A 24,806-nucleotide genomic window follows, 5' to 3' on the forward strand; every position below is an offset into this window, starting at 1 on the left:
AATTACCTGCATTCCACTCCGGGTCTTCATGATGGGAATGGCCTTCAGGAATTCAGGGTCCCAATGATCTTTGTTCAAAGCTGTAAAAACAAATAAACAAAAGAGGCCTAAAGCTATGGGCTGAAGATAAAAGACAACTGGGCAAAGGCAAGGCTGATCAGCCGGTTAAACATTAGGTGCGGCTAATAACTCAACATTAAAACTTGTGCTATCCTTCTCATTTCCACATTTAAAATGGACTGAAGAAACATCAGGGAAAATAGCAGCCTACTATTAGTGGGTGAAGTGAATTTCATAGATGGAATAAACTCAGACAAAAATGGGCAGGAGAGATGGCAGCAACTTGATGTCAGTTGAATGGACTGAATTAGCAGTATTAGAAGTCGTGCCTATAGAAACTTACAAATTTCTTAAGGGGTTGGACAGGCTAGATGCAGGAAGATTGTTCCCGATGTTGGGGAAGTCCAGGACAAGGGGTCGCAGTTTAAGGATAAGGGGGAAATCCTTTAGGACCGAGATGAGAAAAACATTTTTCACACAGAGAGTGGTGAATCTCTGGAACTCCCTACCACAGAAGGTAGTTGAGGCCAGTTCATTGGCTATATTTAAGAGGGAGTTAGATGTGGCCCTTGTGGCTAAAGGGGTCAGGGGGTATGGAGAGAAGGCAGGTACAGGATACTGAGTTGGATGATCAGCCATGATCATATTGAATGGCGGTGCAGGCTCGAAGGGCCAAATGGCCAACTCCTGCACCTAATTTCTATGTTTCTAAACATCCCATTTGTTTTTTTGTGATCATTACAGGTTATTGGCAGCATGGCCAAGTTGAGTTGTCAAAGGATATATTTGTAAGGCGGAAATAGATAGATTCTTGATTAGTATGGGTATCAGGGAGTATGGGAAGGCAGAAGAATGGGGTTAGGAGGGAGAGATGCTGTAGATCAGCCATGATTGAATGGCAGACTTGATGGGCCAAATGGCCTAATTCTGCTCTTATCACTTATGACCTTATGCAGAAACAATCACAAAAGCAAGACCGTCTGCTGCCTGACCCGCTGAATTACACCAGCCTTTTGTGTCTATCCGCAATATATTGCTATATCTTTCCTGTTGAGATAATTCAGGTCTAAGCCCATGCATTGATTATAACAAAATTGTTACTGGCGGTAAACCCTAACAACAGCCTCCTTTACGTACCTTGTCCACAGCAGGACTGGCCTTTCAACAAGTTTACACTAGGGGGAACTGTACTTGGAAATCAGAGAAGTTAACAAATTCCTTCAGAAATTGAAGAGCAATGTAAAATCGAACCAAGTTCATTTTACGGTGAGATTCATCAATTTTCAATCAACAGACAGCTCCAGCTGGACTTAGAATGACAAGATGAATTTCCTCCAACTCTATTGCAAATACAGGTTAAAAAAACATCACAGTACGTAGCAGGTAGGCACATTGACTTGTAAGAGTGTTTCACAAATAAACAGAAATGTTTCACTCTCCTGCATCCTGTTCAAAAGTACATTGAATACAAATACAAAAAATGTTGTAAACACTCAGCAGATGTCTTTAAAATACATTTGTACAGGTTTATATGATTCAAATGTGGGCAGGTGGGACTCTTGTAAATGGGTCTTTTAGGTCAGCATGGGCAAATTGGGCTGAAGGGCCTGTTTCTGTGCTGTATGACTCGATGCCTCTCTGTGACTAGGTCTTTGACCTAAACCATTAAGTTTGTTTCCCCTTCCACTGATGCTGCCTGACCAACTGAATGTTTCCAGTGTTTTCTGCTTTTATTTTCAGATTCCCAGCGTCTGCAGCATTTTAGGTTGACAACAACACTCAATAACATTAGCAAGAGAAGAATCAACATTGAATAGCATTGGCACCTTTTGCAATATCAATGTAAAACAATACTAGGAATTTCAATAAAGTATCAGGCTGGCATTGACAGCAATGTATTTTTACTTGTCCCACAGGATCCAAATTGTAACTGGACTCCAGTTTAATCTCATGCATTCTACAGGATTAGAAGGAAATGAATCTTTGTCTTTTCACTTTTTAAGACCTAATATTGGCTGCTTGCAGAGAGTAATTCTTTGGGCATTACACAAAGAGAGAATTTCAAAAGCTGCCTTCATTCAGGAGTAAAGCCCCAAATGCAGGCCCGTACTTCTGATACCATCTCCCTAATCCTTATTAAAGAGCGCAGGCAGATCAGATTACATACTTCGGAATTATTTCTGACATATGATATGACAATCTTTCTCTGTTTGCAATGAGCGAGATTATACTGAGCAAGACAGCATTCTATGAGGCTTGTTAACTTATTCCCAGTCACATGCTAGGTTATGATTGAAAAGCTAGTTTGCAACACAATTCAAGACTGACCATACTGCATGACTTGCTCCATAGTGGATGTGGAGCCTTGAGATGGAGAAAAGATTTACTTGCACGGTTCCAAGGCTAAGGGAATTTTAGTTATGAGGACACACCGGGGTTTCACTACTTCGGACAGAGGTTGAAAGGGGCTAAAGGGGACTAATTGTTCATACTACATATAGATTGGGTGAATTGGGTGAATCAAATTGGCAGGGGTGCTGAGGAAGAGGATTTCTTGGAATGCATGCGGGATAGTTATCTAAAACAACATGTAGAGGAACCGACGAGAGAGCAGGCTATTTTAGACTGGGTATTGAGTAATGAGGAAGGGTTAGTTAGCAATCTTGTTGTACGTGCCCCCTTGGGCAAGAGTGACCATAATATGGTTGAGTTCTTCATTAGGATGGAGAGTGACATTGTTAATTCAGAAACAATGGTTCTGAACTTAAAGAAAGGTAACTTTGAGGGTATGAGACGTGAATTGGCCAAGATTGACTGGCAATTAATTCTAAAAGGGTTGACGGTGGATATGCAATGGAAGACATTTAAAGGCTGCATGGATGAACTACAAAAATTGTTCATACCAGTTTGGCAAAAGAATAAATCAGGGAAGGTAGTACATCCATGGATAACAAGGGAAATCAAGGATAGTATCAAAGCGAAGGATGATGCGTACAAATTAGCCAGAAAAAGCAGCATACCGGAGGACTGGGAGAAATTCAAAGACCAGCAGAGGAGGACAAAGGGCTTAATTAGGAAAGGGAAAATAGATTATGAAAGAAAACTCGCACGGAACATAAAAACTGACTGCAAAAGTTTTTATAGATATGTGAAAAGAAAGAGATTAGTTAAAACAAATGTAGGTCCCTTGCAGTCAGAAACAGGTGAGTTGATCATGGGGAACAAGGATATGGCAGACCAATTGAATAACTACATCGGGAATTATGTAGTCTCTTATGTGGCACCTTGTCAAAAGCCTTTTGGAAGTCCAAGTATACCACATCCACCGGTTCCCCTTTATCCACCCGGGTTGTTACTTCCTCAAAGAATTCGAGCAGATTCGTTAAACAGGACTTCCCCTTCACAAAACCATGTTGGTTCTGTCCGATGAAGTCATGTTTATCCAAGTGCCCCGTTAGTGTTTCTTTAATAATTGTCTCTAACATTTTACCCACCACCGATGTTAGACTAACCGGTCTATAGTTACCCGCCTTCTGTTTACTTCCTTTTTTAAATATAGGTGTTACATTGGCCATTTTCCAATCCACTGGGACCGTTCCTGCCTCCAGGGAGTTTTGGAAAATTATCACCAATGCATCCACAATCCCCACCGCTATCTCCCTCAAGACCCTTGGATGTAATCCATCAGGCCCAGGGGATTTATCCTCCTTCAGTCTCATTAATTTCCCTAATACCACCTCCTTGGTGATCTTAATAGTATTTAGCTCCTCCATTCCTACCGCCCCCTGTTTATCCAGCGTTGGAATATTTTTTGTGTCTTCTATGGTGAAGACTGATACAAAATACTCGTTTAATGCCTTTGCCATTTCCATGTTCCCCACCAACAACTCTCCAGTCTCACCCTCCAATGGACCAACGTTCACCTTAGCCACCCTTTTTCTTTTTATATAGCTATAAAAACTCTTACTATTAGTTTTTATGTTGTTCGCTAAATTCCTTTCATAGTCTATTTTCCCCGTCTTAATTAATCTCTTAGTTATTTTTTGCTGACCTTTAAATGCTTCCCAATCCTCTACCCTCCCACTATCTCTGGCTACCTTATATGCCCTTGCCTTCAGCCGAATACTATCCTTTATAGTTTTACTGAGCCATGGCTGACTGTTCTTACCCTTACCCCTTTTTTTCTTCATAGGAATAAATTTTTCTTGAAGGTTATACAGTATACCCTTAAACGTACACCACTGCTCATGTACCGTCTTATTCTTGAGTCTGCTATCCCAGTCAACTTTGATCAGCTCAGTCCTCATACCTTCATAATCCCCCTTATTTAGACTAAGCACCCTAGCCTGAGTTTCAACCTGCTCCCCTTCTATTTGAATATGGAATTCGACCATATTGTGGTCACTTGTTCCCAACGAGTCCCTAACTATGACATTTTTAATTAATCCTGCTTCATTACACAGGACCAGATCCAAGATTGCCTCCCCCCTTGTCGGTTCTGTGACATACTGTTCTAGGAACCCGTCTCTAATACTTTCTATAAACTCTTCCTCTAGTCTACCCTGCCCAGTTTGGTTTGCCCAATTAATATGAAAATTGAAGTCCCCCATGATTACAGCAGTTCCCTTTTTACATGCGTCAACTATTTGCAGATTTATGTTCTGACTAACAGCGTCACAGCTATTTGGAGGTCTATAAATTACACCCACTAGTGTTTTTTTCCCCTTATTATTCTCTATCTGTACCCAAGCTGTTTCACTATCCTGATCCTTCAACGCAATATCCTTCCTCTCTATTGCCGTTATTCCCTCCCTTATTAAAAGGGCCACCCCTCCTCCCTTTCTTTCCTGTCTATCTTTCCTAATTGTCGAGTACCCCTCTATATTTAACTCCCAGTCCTGATCCCCTTGCAGCCATGTCTCCGTAATGGCCACGATATCATAACTATATATACTTAATTGCACCGTTAATTCATTTATCTTATTACGAATACTTATCTTCCGTGCATTTAGATAAAGCACTTTCAGATGATTTTTACTACCCTTCCTTTCCGTTTTTGCCCCTTTTACATCTAAAGCTTTATCTTCACACATTCTGTCTCCTGTCACATTTTGACTTTCCGCTTCCCCACTGATACCCTGCTCTATTTCCTCTACCCCTGCCGTTATTACCCCCCTTGATACCTCCCCCCCGCTACTTAGTTTAAAGACCTCTCTACTGCCCTAGTTATATGATTTGCCAGGACCCCAGTCCCAGCACCGTTCAGGTGAAGTCCGTCCTTACAGAACAGATCCCCCCTGTCCCAGTACTGGTGCCAGTGGCCCAAGAAACCAAACCCATTATTCCCACACCAGTCTTTGAGCCACGCATTTAGCTTCTTAATTTTACGTATCCTCGCCGATTTGGCCCGTGGCTCAGGTAGCAATCCGGAGATCAGTACCCTCGAGGTTCTGCTTTTTAATTTATTCCCTAACTGCTCAAACTCCTTCAGCAGATCCTCCTTCCTCGTCCTTCCTATGTCATTGGTCCCCACATGGACCACGACCACGGGATCCTCCCCCTCCCACTGCAAATTTCTCTCCAGCATCGCAGAGATATCCTTAACCCTAGCACCGGGTAGGCAACACAGCCTTCGGGACATGTTCTGCTGGCCGCAGAGAACCCTATCTACCCCCCGAATAATACTATCCCCTATCACTACGGCATTTCTTCTAACTCCCCCCTCTTGAATGGCCTCCTGATCCACGGTGCTGCAGCCAGGTTGCTCATCCCTCCCACAGCCCCTGATCCCGTCCTTACATTGAGTAAGAGCCTCGGTCATGCTCGTCAGGGACAAGGGCTGTGGCTCCTGCCGCATCTCCTCCTGGTTCCCCCTACCTGCCTCGCTTATGGCCACACCTTCCTTTCCTTGCTCACTGCCTACTGAATTAGTTAAACTGGTCGGTGTGACCATCCCCTGGCACAAAACATCCAGGTAATACTCCCCCTCCCTGATGTACCGCAGCGTATGAAGTTGGGTCTCCAGCTCATCAATGCGGAGCTGGAGTTCCTCTAGCCTCAAACACTTACTGCAGCTGTAGGGATCTTCTACATCAATGGTGTCGACAAATTCCCACATCTCGCAGTATTGGCACATCTCCTGACCGCCCATCTTATATAAGTAATTAACTGGCCCTATTTAAGAATCCCCTACTGTATTGATACACCGCTTATTTATATAATCCTACCTCCTATAAATGGGGAAGTACTCACCCCAGCCGTAAATTACCTACTGGGTTGGCTGTCTAGTGGTAATTCCGTCCGCTCTTCCTGTCTGGCCCACTGCTCCCTTGCAGTGCGTGGCAAACCTCTTTGCCTCTCCCAGAATCCTTAGCCTCTCAAGCGTATTGCGTGGTCTCCTCTCCTCAGCCTCCTCTCCGAAGACTCTCGAGCCAAAGACTCACACTTTTCTCACAGGGCACTTCACTCACTGCCGCTCGCAAAGAGCTGTCCTGCTTAAATTGACTGATAAATTGCCTGATTTACCAATTTACACAGCCAATTCCTCAGTTTTCAACTGTTTTCACCCCTCTCCTCACACTTGGGCTAGAGCCAATCAGTGGTATCTCTAGCTAATCTGTTGCTGCTGTTGCTCCTCCCAAATCTACAGCAGTCTTCCCTCATCCTTCTAAACCCCAGCCTCGACCCCATTCATTTGCCTTCTCCCCATAAAGCATGAGACAGCGCATGATGACAAAACAGTGGTCAAATCTCAATTGAAATTCATCAACCCCACCGTGCCAGAACCTGACCCCCATCCTCCCCCTCCCTCACCCCAGCTGGGAAAACAAAATTGGCTAAAACGCTTTTCAGATGCATTCCCACGATTCTTTGTACCATTTGTAGGTATTGTGCTCTATATCCCTGACAAAAAAAATATTTGGGAATAGCTGGATAAGATTAATGACAGACTTTGCCGAAAGGACATTCATGTCAACTCCACCATTGTGTTGCTGATCAATTAGAACACCTGCATATGGCATTGTTATGAGAGGAAAAAGTACATTTACTTTGCAAAGGCACCGAGGCAGTGTAAATAACACCAGCGGCATTGATGCACTATGGCTATTCTTTTTTAAAGAACCTTTGACTATTGCTATTTTCATTTGTCCAGGGATCAGTGACCCCTGTAGCTGGCAGCAGACATTTTTCTTTCCATGAATCACAGTGGTAGCTGACCTTTTACATCCGTATGACCCCAGGGTCAAGTGTAAAAGTGGAACTCCAGGCTTACTGAAGTAGTGCCTGCATAGGGAGCAGAGGGTGAATTGGATAAAACTCATTGCATCGAGAGCTAACAAATCAAATTGGTGGATAACGCTGCAAAATAAATACTAGTCAATAAAAGTAATCTTTCTCTCAAACTTCTTGTAATTTAGCTTAGAGATAGAGCGTGGAAACAGGCCCTTCCGCCCATCGAGTCCGCATCGGCCAGCGAACCCTGCATACTAACACTATGCTACACACACTAGGGACAATTTACAATTAGCCAATTAGCCTACAAACCTGCACGTCTTTGGAGTGTAGGAGGAAACTGGATTTCCCAGAGAAAACCCACGCAGGTCACGGGGAGAACGTACAAACTCCATACAGACAAGCACCCGTGGTCAGGATCGAATGAAAGTCTCTGCAGCTGTAAGACAACAGCTCTACCGCTGCTCCACCATGCCGCCCCATCTGTGCACTGTGTGCAATTTGGAATGTGGCACAAGCCCCAGTGATGGAGGATAGCACTCTATTGTTCAATTAATTCCTTGCACAGAGAATGTTCATGAGGTATTTTTTAATACAACTGGCTGAACATTTTCTTTTTGTACTGTAGGCATATCACCCGCATCCAAATCAGAAGTAATATGTGTAGATGATATATGACCACGCGTGGCTTTCTAAACTGGGACATGCAACTAATGCAGATTATCAAAAGAGATTACTGTCTCTTTAAAGTCTATGTTATGGTAACATTTTTAGCTGGAACATGGTGACATGCTAAAGATGGCTTAAGGCTGGAGCAGAGAAGATTATTGACTTGGCATCCAATCATTTCGAAGGTTTTTACATTCCTGAGGGAAACAGACTGTGAGGGACAAATAATGAGAATGGTAACACACCGGATAAATTGGGAAACTGCATCCAAGTGAATTTTGATGGCTGGGAATGGTTGGATCAGTTTGAAAATGGTCCCTTGAACCTAGGTGTAGCACCAAATTATCCCATCACAGACCAGGCTTTTATTCAGCAGTAAGCAAAGACAGCCAATACAGTATGTAAATATTCTCAAAGAAATGAATGAATACTTTATTGTTACGTGGTGACGAGTCACAGTGAAATTCTTTGTTTTGTATAGCCAAGGTATGCAAAGAGTCACCACATTAAGGGCGCCGTGTAGTTTCATTTTGCTGCTGCCCCTTTACACTTGGTTACACCACATTCATAATACAGTGGTGTAACTAGCTTAGTCTGAAGAAGCACCCCAACTTGAAATGTTGCCTATACAGATCCTCCAGAGATGCTGCCTGACCCGCTGAGTTACCCCAACACTTTGTGTTCCACGCCAGATTCCAGCATCAGCAATTCTACTATCTACTGCAACCAAATTGATCCTGACTGCTCTTTGAAAATGTAAACTTCAATTTACATTTGTATTCATCATTCGCTACCAAAAATGGTGTTGTGGTTGATGAGATCACATCACATCTTGTCCAGTGCACTTTCTCAGCCACTGTTAAATTCTGTAAATGTGCAGAGACTCAATAGATTAATCTATTGCCCATCTCCTGAGATTACCACACCCACAATTATACAAAACAGCCCTTCAATTATGGTCCATATTATGTGTAGGAAGGATGCTGGTTTAAATCGGAGATCGACACAAAAAGTTGGAGTAACTCCGCGGGTCAGACAGCATCCCTGGAGAAATGGAATAGGTGACATTTCAGGTCGAGACTCTTCTACAGACTGAGAGTCAGGGCCATATTAAATATATATAGAAGCTGACAGATCTCCTGGACCTTTGCTGGAGTAACTCAGCGGGGCAGGCAACATCTCTGGAGAGAAGGAATGGGTGACGTTTCAGTTCAAGACCCTTCTTCAGACTGAAAGTCAGGGGAAAGGGGAACGAGAGGTATAGAGAATCATGTAGTGAGACATAGAACAAATGGATGAAAGATATGCAAAAAAGAAGTAATGATAATGGAAAAGGTAATTGTTAGCTGTAGCTAGGCAAGAACAAAATACTTGGGTGGGAGAGGGATGGAGTGAGAGGGAAGGCAGCGATTACGTGACGTTAGAGAAATCAATACTCATACCCTTAGGTTGTAAGCTGCGCAAGCAAAATATGAGGTGCTGTTTCTCCACTGACAATGGAGGATGCCGAGGACAGAAAGGAGAGTGTGGGAATGGGAAGGAGAATTAAAGTGTTCAGCAACCGGGAGATCAGGTAGGCCCAGACGGACTGAGCGAAGGTGTTCAGCGAAATGATCGCCCAGACTCACCGATGTATACGAGTCCACATCTTGAACAATGGATACAGTAGATGAGGTTGGTTATAATGTTGTGTATATAATGTCGTTCATTTTGGAGGAAAGAATGAAAGAACTGATAATGACTGCTGCAGAAGGGAATTTTGGGGCCTTTATCCATGAAAGCAAGCAAATAAGTGCAGCAAATAATCAGTAAAGCCCCTGTCCCACTTAGGAGACCTAAACAGCAACCTCTGGTGACCTTGCCCACCACCCAAGGTTTCCATGAGGTCACCGGAGGTTTTGGTCACTCTCCCTAACGGTTGAAAGTGGTTTCCGTGTGGTCGAGGCTTCATCTAGGTTGCTGCTATTTTTTCATCATGATTAAAACCAGCCTCGACTAAAAATAGGTTGCCGTTTTAGAAATCGACAATTCTTTAGTCGCAGGTCTAGTCGAAGCCGGTTATCTTCATAGTCGAGGAAGGTTTTCAACATATGCGTGGGAGGTGGTAGGAGGGTGCAGGTCACCTCGACCTTGACTTTTTTTTGGGTGGCGGGCAAGGGGGACGGGCTTAAGGGTAATGGAATTTCGTCCTTTACTTTAAAGGTTTGGGTATAGAAAGTAGATAAGTCTTACCCCACTTGAACAAGGCATTGGTGTGACCATATTTACAGCAGTGTGTACAACTTTAGTCCTCTTTAGTCACAATTAACGAATTGCATGAGAATGTGCAAGGGACAGTTAGTAAGTTTGCAGATGACACTAAAATAAGAGGCATCATAGATAGTTAATAAGGTTATCAACAATTGCAGCAGGATATAGATCAGCTGGGCACGTGGTCCAAGAAATGGCAAATGGAGTTTAAATTTACAAGGAGTTGCATGTTGAGAAGTCAAACCGAGGGCAGGACCTTCACAGTGATCAGTAGGGTGCAGGGAAATCTTGTAGAAAAGAGGGATCTTGGAGCACAAGTATATAACTTCCTGAAAGTGGTGTGCAGCAGGTAGATAGGGTGTTCAGGAGGTTATGGCATGCCGTCGTTCATCAGTCAGATTATTGAGTATCGCAGTTGGAACATTGTGTTAAAGTTGTACAAGATGTTGCTGAGGCTGCACTTGGGGCGTGGTGTTCAGTTTTGTTTACCATGCTATAGGAAGGACGTCACTAAGCTGTCATTAAAGCTTATGAGGATATTGCCAGGACTCAAAAAGGGTTGAAAGGACCCAATGTGCAAGTCAGGCAGCATCTCTATCCATTTTCTCCAGAGATGCTGCCTGACCTGCTGGGTTACTCGTGTCCATTTGTGTGTTAGCCAGCATCTCAGGTTATTTTGTTTCTGCCACTCAAAAGGCTCTCCAGGTGATGCAGAGGATCACTTTCACCTCCTCCAACCTCATCTACTGTATCCACTATTCCAGGTGCGGACTCCTGTATAATGGCGAGACCATGCGCAGAATGGGTGATCGTTTCGCTGAACACCTTCGCTCAGTCCAGTTTGGCGTATGCGATCTCCCGGTTGCCAAACACCTTTAACTCCCCTTCCCATTCTGACCATTCTGTCCTGGGCCTCCTCCATTGTCAGAGTGAGGCCAAACGCAAATTGGAGGAACAACCCCTCGTATTTCGCTTGGGCAGCTTACACCCCAGTGAAATGAATATTAATTTATCTAACTTCAAGAAACCCTTGCATCTCCTCACCCTCTGTCCCTCCTCACTAGTTGTCTAACTAGTTTCACTGTTGCCCTGTTGAATTTTACTGTCTGTATAACTCGTTATTACCTTCCCTACAGCCATTATGTGCTCCAGCTTTCCTTGATCATTGTTAATTTTTGCATATTTGCTTCATGTACCATCTATATCTCTCGTTTCTCGTTTAGGCTGTGTGCCGAGCATCAAAAAAGTGTCTCAAAATCAGTTTTCGTGACCCAAGTCACCAAACTACATGAAATGTTCCACAGATTTAGATGAAATATAATTGAGAAAGAAGTAATAACTCGTCATTGCCGAAAGTTGCACATTAATTAATTAAACTAATTAGAAAATGAGATCGGGAAAGTAAGCGCCATCTAGTGGCGAATGCCCATATTACACAATGGGCGGCCTATTTCCGTGTTGCGGTCCATTTAAACTATATATCATTATACCAATATATATTCCAGATAGTAATATAGGTATAATAATATTATATTTAGATATAATAATATTATATTATATATTTTTATACCTATATATATTCCAGATAGTAATATAGGTATAATAATATAATATATATATAATAATAATAATAATATAATAATATATTATAATATATATATATTTATACCTATAACTATTCCAGATAGTAATATAGGTATAATAATATAATATATTATTTAAAAAACATGATATAAATAACACTTGGAACATTGTGTGCAGTTCTGGTCACTGCACTATAAGAAATATATGACTGCATTGGAGAGCAGTAAAGAAGTAAGAAGATTCATTTGTGGACATTAGACACAAAGTTTTGGAGTAACTCAGCCGGTCAGGCAAATAATATATTATTATACCTATATATATTCCAGGTAGATATATTCCTCCGTTTTCTTGGAAACGGTCGCTACGGATGGCACTATGTACACCTCCCCCCCCCCCCCCCCCCCCCCCCCCCCCACGCCCGCAGAGAAGATCCGCGGCTCCGTGTTCGTGAATCGGCCGCTTTTTAATTGGGACCGCGGCTTCACTATGTTAAATACATAGGCCCCGCGATCGGAGCACCTTTTCCCGGTAAGTTATCGCAGGCAGCTCCGAGATTAGATGATTAAGACTTATTACTCTACAACAAGCTGGCATTAGTGAAAATGTTTAATTTACCTTGTTATTGATACATATAGTTTAGGCCCTCAACTTCATGAATGAATGAATAAGTGAATGAGTGAATGATTGAATGCATGAGTGAGTGAATGATTGAGTGAATAAATGAGTGAATGATTGAGTGAATGAATGAGTGAGTGAGTGAGTGAGTGAGTGAGTGAGTGAGTGAGTGAGTGAGTGAGTGAGTGAGTGAGTGAGTGATGGATGATGAATGAATGAATGAAGGTAGGAATGAATGAATGAATGTATGAATGGAGGAATGAATGAGTGATGAATGAGTGAATGAGTGCATGAATGAATGTACAGCCTCCAAATCTCATTTTTTCACATTGTAAGGGGTGCAATTAAATTAATTAAAGTCCATACAGATTAATTTTCATAAATTCAGACTTTAGATCTTACCTTTCAGTTCGTTGATTCACAAAGTTTGACTGCAGCACCTCAGCAGCGACTTTGCTTTCAAGACTTTTTTCCACTTCTATCCACTTAGCTGCACATTTTTCAGACTTCTTAATGCTTTTCTCACTAAATTCAATTACCCTGCTGCAAGTTTCCACGACAAAGATTCTTAATCGGAATCTCCAGTAAAACAGGCATCAGTGAAGCCCTCTCAGCTATGTTGTGTGCTAGCCTGAAACAAAGCGCGTGATTGGCCAACTGGCAGACAACTCAATGTTAAACGTGCTTTGATTGGACTAAAAATACCCGAAATTTTTCCAGTTTTTCTCTAATTTAATAAAAAATGTGCAAGTCTTGTTCATGATGAGTTTCAGGGGTGATTTATATAATTTTTTTACACAATATGTGAAAATTTCATGTAGTTCTGTGACTTGGGTCACAAAACACTGGAATAAAGCTCTTCGGCCCACAGCCTTTCCCCTGACTCTCAGTCTGAAGAAGGGTCGAGACTCGAAACATCACTATTCCTTTCCTCCAGTGACGCTGCCTGACCCGCTACTCCAGCTTTTTGTGTCCAAAATAAACTCCACATACAATTTGGCAACTTAATCCAGTTTAAACAGATTGGCTGCAAAATAAAATTTAAACAAATTGCTTATGGGAAGTTTTAGACCTTTGTTTTACCTAATTTCTTCTTGGTTTCCTCGAAGGCCTGCTCAAACCCAGCTCGTGCGTCGATAGTGCTGAACTCAAAGATGAATGTCTCGGTGCCATCCGCGGATGTGGCCGTTAGTTCAAGTTTAGTGAGGGGGAACATGGTGTTGACCGCCAGCGACTGTTTCTCTGTGAGTTCACGGTTCACAGAGGCCATCAGGTCCTTAATGACGTCATCCAGACTCTGTCACCGAGAAACAAAAGAGGAACCATTTTAGATCTTATGTAAACGAGGGAAATAGCATCAAAAAGCCAAACCCTGGCGCCAAATGGTGAGAATCAACAATGTTGATGAGAGTCTTTCAGAAGTGGCGGAGGAGGTAAAGTCCTCATATTACACAGTGATGGTGCATCCCAAGGAATTGATCCCACTTTCAGACTGTGGCTGATTCGAGTCACAGCACTGTTTGTGAACCAGGACAATGAGATCTACCACAGCAGACTACAGGAATGTGATCTGATTAGACCAGACAGAGATAGATAGATTCTTGATTAGTACGGGTATCAGGGGTTACATAGACATAGCATACATAGAAAATAGGTGCAGGAGTAGGCCATTCGACCCTTCGAATCTGAACACCGCCATTCAATAGGATCATAGGGACAGTCCAACTCCAGATCCCGTAGTTGAGGCAGGGACAATCCATACCATTTAAGAAACCCTTAGACAGGTACAGCCGCAAGGGCCAGATCTAACAAATGCTGGCAGGTATAGCCAGAAAATTAGCCTCAACTAATTAGGTGCAGGAGTAGGCCATTCGGCCCTTCGAGCCTGCACCGCCATTCAATATGATCAGAGAGTTCCAGAGTACCTGCCTTCTCTCCATACCCTCGATCCCTTTCTGTGGGCCAAATCTGTTCCCTTTAAATATAGCCATCTCGGGCCTCAACTACCTTCTGTGGCAGAGAGTTCCAGAGATTCACCCCTCTCTGTGTGAAAAATGTTTTTCTCATCTCGGTTTTAAAGGATTTCCCCTCTATCCTTAAGCTGTGGGTTATGGGGAGAAGGCAGGGGAATGGGGTTAGGGGGGATAGATCAGCCATGATTGAATGGCGGAGCATACTTGATGGGCCAAATGGCCTAATTCTGCTCCTATCACTTATGACCGTATGACCAATGTCACACATAATAATTTCCCAGTACCAATGGTCTGATGTGCACTTAGCTGAACATTATGCATTCTGATGAAGCAGGGAGGAAAGTTGCAGCAGCAGATAGTCCTGGTCTCTGAAAACCCCCCTGCCTGTTCTTCTGTCTCCCGACAGTGCTTCGTAGCACAATCACTGACTTGGACACCAATGCTTCCTTATTGGGATAGGGAATGCACTTGACGTGCCTGCTCTTTTGTATTTTATTTACTTGTTCATTCACACGATTTGAGGCTCATGGGCTAGACCGATATTTGTTGCTCATCCCAAAGTATCGCCACCTTGCTGCAGAGTGTGGAGTCACATGTTGTTACAACAAGAACATTTAAAGGATGTTCACACAGGTACATGGATGGGAACGTTTGAGAGGGACATGGACTAAATGGGGGCAAATGGGACTAGCATTGATGGGGCATCCTGGTCAGCCTGGTCGAGTTGAGCCAAAGAGCCTGTTTGTATGCTGTATGACTATGACATATAAGCCAGGCTGGGTAAGGACCACGAATTGTTGTGTCCTGGAGCATGTAAACAGGCCATTCGGCCCTCTGATTCTGTACTGACCATTAACGCAGGTCATACCCTGATCCCACTTTATTCTCTCTTCATCTCCATCAATTGCCCCAATACACCAACACACTTCGAGCTCACTGGTTGGACCATGGAAAGTAGGGCCCATTCTATGCGCACTAGATTGGTCAATGTCGCTGTAGGGTGGGGAAATGGTTTGTGTTGGATTATTATTCTTTAGTTAAGGGCGGCGCAGCGACGGAGTGGTAGAGCTGCTTCCTTACAGCACCAGAGACCCCAGTTCGATCCTGACCTTGGCTGCTGTCTGTGTGGAGTTTGCACCTTCTCCCTGTGACTGTGTGGGTTTTCACCGGGTGATCCGGTTTCCTCCCACACTCCAAAGCCAAGTTTGTAGGTTTATTGGCATTTGTAAATTGTCCCTGAAGTGCAGGATAGAACTACTCTATGAGTGATCGGCGCAGACACGGTGGGCCAAAGGGCCTGTTTCCACGCTGTATCTCAAAACTAAACTCAAGATTATTGATGTACCCCAAGACACCAGAGAATTTAAACCATTTGAGGGTTCATTGAGGGTAAACTTACAAACTTCTTAAGGGGTTGGACAGGCTAGATGCAGGAAGATTGTTCCCGATGTTGGGGAAGTCCAGAACAAGGGGTCACAGTTTAAGGATAAGGGGGAAATCTTTTAGGACCGAGATGAGAAAATCATTTTTCACACGAGAGAGTGGTGAATCTGTGGAATTCTCTGCCACAGAAGGTAGTTGAGGCCAGTTACATGGGCTATATTTAAGAGGGAGTTAGACGTTTCGGGGCTCTTGTGGCTATAAGGGATCATGTGGGGGTATGGAGAGAAGGATCAGGGGGTATGGAGAGAAGGCAGGTACAGATACTGTTGGATGATCAGCCATGATCATATTGAATGGTGGTGCAGGCTCGAAGGGCTGAATGGCCTACTCCTGCACCTATTTTCTATGTTTCTATGTTTTGAATGTTGTTGATGCTGTGGAGACAGGTGGTGGTAGTTCATGAGAATCCAGGCTCACGGCTCTGATGCTGAGAGTGCTGCTGGACTCTGCCTGCTTTCACAGGAAAGATGCGGGCAGCAGAACACGGAGGAGGCGGAAGAGGTAGTTAGTAGGATGGCTACGGTTTGGTTTGGGAACCAGTGGAATGTGTAGGCGGGAGAAAGACTCCAGCGTTAAGGCATAACTACTTAGATATTCAGATATTGCCCCATCCACAATTGTCAATGATGGCAAAGTCCATGAGGGAGAGGACACAGGAGAAGGAAATTCTTGATTACTATGCTGCCCTAATTTGACAAAAGGAGGCAACTGACAATTTTGTCAAAATTGAGTTATTGCTTGTTTCAGGGTATCTGAGATATGCTCTACACAATGGTGAACAAAATACCTCTTCTCTGAGTACAATTTGAAAATATTTAGAAACATAGAAATTAGGTGCAGGAGTAGGCCATTCGGCCCTTCGAGCCTGCACCGCCATTCAATATAATCATGGCTGATCATCCAACTCAGTATCCCGTACCTGCCATCTCTCCATACTCCATACCCCCTGATCCCCTTAGCCACAAGGGCCACATCTAACTCCCTCTTAAATATAGCCAATGAACTGGCCTCAACTACCCTCTGTGGCAGAGAGTTCCAGAGATTCACCAGACAAGTAAGAAATTCCATCACAGAGAGCTGAAAGAAAAACACGTTTTCCTCATTTATAAGAAAACGCCTTTCTGTCAGTTGCTTCCATTTGTGAAAGTAAGGCAGTATGGGTGTTAGAGGTTGAGGATTAGGAGAGAGAGATGGATCAGCCATGATTAAATGGCGGAGTAGACTTGATGGGCCAAATGGCCTAATTCTACTCCTATTCCTTATGACCTTATGAAAAGTAGAGGCGGTTGCTCAGGGTGTGTGTGAGTGAGCATGGGGGAGGATGTTTAGGTTTAGTTTATCATTGTCAAGCATGGTGTGGTGTGCTCAGGTTCATTGAGTATATTATTGTCACGTGTACCGAGGTATCACAAAAATCCTTTTTGTTCCATGTTATACAGTCAGCGGAAAGATTGTACATGATTGCAATCGAGCCGTCCGCAGTGTACACAAACAGGATAAAGGATAAAGTCAAGTCAAGTTCGATAATAGATAGTTCGAAGGTCTCCAATGAGGTAGATGGGAGGTCAGGACCACTCTCTAGTTGTTGAGAGGAAGGTTCAGTTGCCTGGCAACAGCTGGGAAGAAGTCGTCCTTGTAGGATATGCTCTTCCAAAATCGACAAACATAGAGTTAAAATTGTTGAAGAAGGAACTGCAGATGCTGGAAAATCGAAGGTACACAAAAATGCTGGAGAAACTCAGTATCTATGGAGGGAAGGGAAATAGGCAACGCTTCGGGCCGAAACCCTTCTTCAGACTGACCAGTGACTGACCAAAATGATCCAGTGAACTCGTAACAAAAGTTGTACGTTATCCATCTGTGGTTTAATTGGGCAACATCAACAGACAGTTTAGAAGTTAACAACTCATAGGAGTGGAATTAGGCCATTCGGCCCGTCAAGTCTACCCCACCATAGAATCATAGCTGATCTATCTTTCTCTCTCAACCCCATTCCCCTGCCTTCTCTCAGTTACCTTTGACACCCTTATGCCCCTGTCCCACTTAGGAAACCTGAACGGAAACCCCTGGAGACTTTGCGCCCCACCCAAGGTTTCCGTGCAGTTCCTGGAGGTTGCAGGTGGTTGCCGGAGGTTGCAGGTAGTGGAAGCGGGTAGGGAGACTGACAAAAACCTCCGGAGGGGCATTAATAATCAAGAAACTATTAATCTCCGCTTTAAAAATGCCAAAAGTCTTGGCCTCCAGTCGTCTGTAGCCATGTATTCCACAGATTCACCACCCTTGGCTGGATATGAATCCCAGTCCATATGCACTATCATTGAATGAGTCATTAAGCTTGCCTTTAAAAGCAACAAACCTAATCTCAAAAGCATTGGAAAAGTCTACATTTACAAGTCACTAGCCTGTACCTGATGTGAAATACTGAGTGTTTCTGCCAATGTACTAATCTGACTCAGGATACTGAAATCTTCTTCCAATCGATTGAGGGTTTTCTGGATGTTTTCTCGGTTGGTGGCCTGGGATGAACCTACAACATGCGGAGCAAAATTAACACCAGAATTAGATGGACATTATAATTTAATCAATACCGTTTGAAGATGATGTTCTGACACTATCCTAACATATTGTATTTATACAAACAGAGGCAGGAATTGGTCAATTGCTTCTTTAAGCCTGACCCACCCTTCATCAAGAACATCTATCTCAATGCCATTTTCCTGCACCATCCCCCGATTCTTCATTGCTTTAATATCCACTAGTTCATTCATTTCTGTGTAGGAAGGAACTGCAGATGCTGGTTTATACAGAAGATAGACACAAAATGCTGGGGTAACTCAGAGGGTCAGGTGGAGGAAAGGAATAGGTGACATTTTAGGTCAGAATATGCAAGACTGTCAAAGGGTCTGAAGAAGGGTTCCGACCCGAAACGTCAACCGTTCCTTTTCTTCAGAGATGCTGCCTGAGTCGCGGAGTTACCCCAGCATTTTGAGTCTATCGTCATCTTTTCACCTCTGTTTTGAATAAACTCAATGATTGAGCCTGGGATAGAGAATTACAATACTATGGCAACGTCACCAAAGACAGTTGTATGCAGGGGGAAAATTGACTCCATAGTAAAGGAAGATTCAGGGAACAGGGCACTGAAAGCAATGTCAAAGGGCAGTCGTTTAAGAGATGGGTGAAGGGAGTGAAGGGTAAAGATGTGGAGAGATTTTAGGGAGGAGATTAGGGAGGGCCTACAAGACTGAGGGCGAGCTCATCAACGGCAGGGCCAGGCAAATGGGTGGGTAGGGATTACAGGGGATTACATCCGGAGGGAACCAGAGTTCCCAGCAGATTATAAAGTGATTGGGAATACAGGCAAGAATGTAAATTATGATCTGATTTGGGGATTCTAATGGAGGAATACTGATGAGCCGGTGATCATCCCACTTCATTTACATATGACATGAATTAGCTCCACAGTTAATGGAACACATTAACAGTTGAACAAAATGGGGACATAACAGATTTAAGGGCCGTACGGCCTCATGGGGCCGGTCCCACTTTGATCACTGGAGCCATATGGAGTTGTGCGTGGCTGGTCCCGACATCGCGTGGGGCTCCGAAAAATTGACACGGTTCAAAAATTCTGCGCGGCAACGGCCTGTCGGCTCGCAGTCGCATTGAGGCCGTACGCACCGTCTCAACGTCGTATGCAGGGTTTCGACGCCTTACGCAGCGTCTCGACGCTGTACACAGTATCTTGACGGCGTACGCCTAGCGCGTGGCATTGCGCGATGACGTCACCGCCCGGCGTGCCGTTGCGCGATGACGTAACCGCCCGACGCCGTGCAACGTCCAAATTCAGTCGGCCCGCCTCCTGCCCAGCAGGCTGGTGAGTATAATGTCGGGACCAGCCACGCACAACTCCAGACGGCTCCGCGGTTGGAAGTGGGACCGGCCCCGCGAGGCCGTACGCCTCAAGCCAACACGTTTGGTCGCGCTAGACGCATGCAATCGCATGCTGGTGGGACAGGCCCTTTAGACTTCTTTCCCATGAGCCATTCATGAATTGCCAGTAATTCTTCAGTATTATAGATGAAGCTATGCTCAACAAGATCATTTAAAAACTGAGCTCAGATGAATATGTTTTAGACTTCAAGAGAAACCTCTCTTAGCTTGCATTTCACATTAAAATGCAATTAAAAAATATATATAATTAAACATTATCACATAATTACAATCTCACAACGTCATACGACATTCAATACAGATTCAGCTGGAGGCCACTCTAACATTCTAACACAAACATTGGAATTAGTTTATTATTGATACTTGCTGGGAAACAGTAAAAACTTTGAATGCCATCCAGGCAGATCACACAATCATAAATACATCCGTTACATTAAGGTTGGGGTAAAGAGAAAAAAAAATCAGAATGAGGAATATGGTGTCACAGCTTCAGATAAAGTGCAGCTAAAAAAAGGATGGAGAGGTTGCAGTGTTCGCACTGTCCTATTAAGCTCTCGACCCCCTTCAAGTATTCTGCAAGATCCAGCCCATTACAGTGGTGTCATCTGCAAACTTGTACATGGGGGGTGGAGCAGCATTTGGTTGCACAGTCATAGTTGTATAGAGAGTAAAGTAGGGGCTGAGTATGCATCCTTGCAGCGTATCGGTGTTGTGAATTATCATGCAAGAGGTGCTGTCACCTCCCCTTACTGATTGTGGCATGTGGGTGGTGACTGATTTTCCATTGACCTTCCTGTTTTTCTTCCCCTATTCTTTGATCCTTTTAGCATTAAGGAATCTATTCATCTCTTGCCAAATATAGATTTAATAACTGCCACTGGCTTCTGTGGGATTGGGAGAGATTTCCACAGGTTCACCACCCTCAGGGTTAAGAAACCTCTCCTTATCTCATTTCTAAAAGATACACTGCATCTCTTGAGGCTATGACTCCCCCCCCCCCCCCCCCCCCACCCCTACCCCAAAAAGCCAAACAAAATTGACCTGAGTGGACACAAATTCCCCTCTAATCCTGAGTGGACACACATTCCCACATCAATAGATGGCGGTAGAGTTGCTGCCTTACAGCGCCAGAGGCCTGGGTTCGATCCCGACCTCTGTCTGTACGTTCTCCCCGTGACTTGCATGGGATTTCTCCGGGAGCTCCGGTTTCCTCCCACACTCCAAAGACATACAGGTTTGTAGGCTAATTGGCTGGGTAACATTGTAAATTGTCCCTGGTACGTGTAGGATGGTGTTAATGTGCGGGGATCACTGCTTGGCATGGACTCGGTAGGCCGAATGGAATTTTTCCGTGCTGTACCTATAAGCTAAACTAAACATGCCTTGGGTTTTTGTGGTTTTATAGTCTTTTCAATGGATGTCTAGGGATAAGAAATTAATTTTAGCTATATACTTCCTTGCATTCAAAACATACAGAATGCTAACCAGGTATTTCTCATGTGAAAAAAATAGATAATGGATATAGCAGATGCGATCCAGTCCCACAATTGGTACAAGACCTCTGTGGATCAACTAGTTTCATTTAAAATACTGTACTTTCCCTTGAAGGAATGACAAAGATTCTGCTGTTTCTTTGATGTTTTGATCTCAGACCTGCTAAGCGAGCTATTGCTGTTGTTGGCTGCCTTTACACAGCAGGATAATTCATCCAGTGTGGAAACTCAAATTAAATGCTGAATTCTCAGAGAATCCCATAAGCCCACTTCACGTATTCACCCACTCAAGTGATCACCCCTCGTTAATTGAAATGAAAACTGGCCTCTGAATCCATACTTTCTATCTACATCTGTATTTCCCTCTTAGACTAATTATCTCAGGATTGCTTCAGCTCCTCACTTTTTAAAGTCTGCACACATTCTCTCTTGGGGGCTGAGAATATGTTACAAAAAGCAGCCTTTAATCCAGAGTCCCGACTCCTGTTCGTAAACAAGCACTGTTTCTGAGGAGGGTAAGTTATAGGCTGGAAAGGTTCATAATATGTCACCAACCTTTTACAATATCCAAATCTTCTAGTGGTAGTTTCCAGAGGAACTTGTACTTGCTTGCAGTGTCAATCACACTCCCAGCTGTGTATCTAATTGAACAAAACAACAAGTTCATAAGTGATAGGAGCAGAATTAGGCCATTCGGCCCATCAAGTCTACTCCGCCATTCGATCATGGCTGATCTATTTTTCCCTCCTAACCCCATTCTCCTGCCTTCTCCCCATAACCCCTGACACCCGCATTAATCAAGGCTCTATCTATCTCTGCCTTAAATATGTACATTGACTAGGCCTCTATAGCCTTCTGTGGCAAAGAATTCCACAGATTTATCATCCTCTGACAGGCTAAATTCCTCCTCATCTCCTTCCTAAAGGAACGTCCTTTTGAGGCTATGACCTCTAGTCCTCGACTCTCCCACTAGCAGAACCATCCTCTCCACATCCACTCGATCTAAGCCTTTCACTATTCTATGGAGGTCAATGGAGTGGAGATTTTGGTTTAGTGTAACTTTTTCCTTTCCAGTTTTTATTCGTATTCAACAAAGTTGGTCATTTTGGCATTTAAATAATCATTTGTTCAAAGCAAGAAATTACAGTATACATAAATACAACCAAATCTAAATTAGTAGCAATATTAATTATGTTGGAATATAGAACATTTCAGCACAGGAACAGCCCTATGGCCCCCAATATCTGTGCCGAACATCATGATAAAGATAAACTAACCTCGTCTGCCAACCCATGATCCATACCTCTCCATTCTCTGCTTATCCATGAGCTTATCTAAAAGCCTCTGAAACACCACCATCGTATGTGCCTCAACCATCATTCCTAGCAACGCATTCCGATGGTAACAAATATGGACTCAGCTCAACCTCAATGGTTTTTATCGACAGGACAGTTAACTTTGTAATTGTGCACGTTTGTTTTCTCTCCATTTCAGCCCATCCTTTTACTCTTCCATTCTTTTGCATCACCTTCATTCCACTGACTAAAACATCCCAGGATAAAGAGGAATGGTCAGTAGACTCCAGGAGGGGCTGGAAGCCCATGCATGACATTCTTAAAGCAAAAAAAAAAAAAAAATCTAAACACTTCATGGTTGATATTTATTTCCCCAGAGATGAAAACAAATATCCATTTGGATCTTTGGGATGTTTGAGCTGGGTTTTACCCATTCAAGCTCAACATGGTAGTCCTAACTGTGTGTGAAGATTTTGGAGCCAGTAAGGCACAAGAGGCAGAATGATACTGACAATGTTACGGGCAAGACGCTAGGAAATCAAGTATAAACTGGAAAAAATACGTTAGCCACTTGAGAAGGAAGATTTTTTTATTTAAATGGAGTGAGTCTATGTCTATGACATACTGTGACAATAGACAATAGACAATGGGTGCAGGAGTAGGCCATTCGGCTCTTCGAGCCAGCACCGTCATTCAATGTGATCATGGCTGATCATCCCCAATCAGTACCCCATTCCTGCCTTCTACCCATATCCCCTGACTCCGCTATCTTTAAGAGCCCTATCTAGCTCTCTCTTGAAAGCATCCAGAGAACCGGCCTCCACCGCCCACTGAGGCAGAGAATTCCACAGACTCACAACTCTCTGTGAGAAAAAGTGTTTCCTCATCTCACACGCCGCATTCTAAATGGCAAAAAAAATTAGCCCCTTATTCTTAAACTATGAGAATAAAAGCAAAAGTTCTGACGCATCTTTACAGGGGGGTGGGATCGAACCTGGGGGGGTGGTTTTAACCATATAACCATATAACAATTACAGCACGGGCCATCTCGGCCCTACAAGGTGCCGAAGAAAATCACACGAAACACAAAAAAAATGGCATGCGGATAAATAGCATGGATCACACAAAAAAATGAGCAGGTTCCCCCTTTATGCTACTTGCCGTCCCTTTGTTGTAAGGGGCTTGGATCTTCCCTAAAAGGGAAAAGCAAAAATGTCTATCTGACGCATCATTTTAAAGACCTCTATCAAGTCCCCCCTGAACCTTCTGCGCTTGAGAATAAAGACTTATTCAACCTACCTGCAGTGTGTGCAGGCAACATTTTGATCACTGTACGTATTCATTTTGGAAAGATATACTTGCAACTCCAGATTTGGTCTATGTGCAGTGACAGGTTCCCAGCTTCTATACTCAATGCTCCGCTAGCATACCAAAAGCTTTCTTTCATCTATCTTCACCACATGACAGGCTTGCAATGTTGCAGTGAAGGTTGAAAATATGAGCTTGTTCAATGAAAATATGAGCAGTTTGATCCGATACTCATTGGAGTTTAGTAGAAAGGGAGATGATTAAATTGATTCTGACGACTACTGATAGGGTGCATACTGAGACGATGTTTCTTCCCATGGAGTTATTTAGGCTCAGCAAGCAGAGTTTCAGAGTAAGGGATTGCCCATATAAGATGCAGATAAGAAGGGATTTCATCTGCCTATGATTCATGAGCATTTAGTATCTTCTACCCCAGGGTCACAGAGGCAGTCATTGAATACATTCACGGCAGGGATTAAGAGAGGTTTGCCTGTCACGATTTTACTGACTCTGTGTATGATCAATCCAGTTGTACCAACTTTCTCTGCTTTCCTGCCATAAACCACCAAATTCTTTCCTTTCAGATACCCATCCAGCTCCTTCCCGAACAACACAATTAACTGGCCTCCGCTGCTACCCTGGTCGTGTATTCCGCACCCTTATGCCCCTGTCCCACTTAGGAAACCTGAACGGAAACCTCTGAGACTTTACGCCCCACCCAAGGTTTCCGTGCAGTTCCCGGAGGTTGCAGGTGGTTGCCGGAGGTTGCAGGTAGTGGAAGCAGGTAGGAAGACTGACAAAAACCTCCTGGAACCGCACGGAAACCTTGGATGGGGCGTAAAGTCTCCAGAGGTTTCCATTCAGGTTTCCTAAGTGGGACAGGGGCATAAATGTGTAAAAAAAATTATATTCATGTCACCTCGGCCAGT

The 24,806-nt window shown here is 43.6% G+C and overlaps 1 protein-coding gene across 1 annotated transcript in view; it reads right to left on the reverse strand.

Moving 5' to 3' along the window:
- Positions 1-24,806, reverse strand: part of LOC129697883 (rho guanine nucleotide exchange factor 17-like) — a 405,774-nt gene that overhangs the window by 38,127 nt on the left and 342,841 nt on the right. The window contains exons 9-12 of the mRNA XM_055636589.1: positions 21,830-21,915; positions 18,236-18,354; positions 13,495-13,708; positions 7-80 (exon numbers count right to left, since the gene is read on the reverse strand). Of these exons, the coding sequence (XP_055492564.1) occupies positions 7-80; positions 13,495-13,708; positions 18,236-18,354; positions 21,830-21,915 (493 nt within the window). The remainder of the gene's footprint in view (positions 1-6; positions 81-13,494; positions 13,709-18,235; positions 18,355-21,829; positions 21,916-24,806) is intronic.

This window comes from Leucoraja erinacea, chromosome 6 (assembly GCF_028641065.1).
Source record: "Leucoraja erinacea ecotype New England chromosome 6, Leri_hhj_1, whole genome shotgun sequence".
NCBI lineage: Eukaryota > Metazoa > Chordata > Chondrichthyes > Rajiformes > Rajidae > Leucoraja > Leucoraja erinaceus.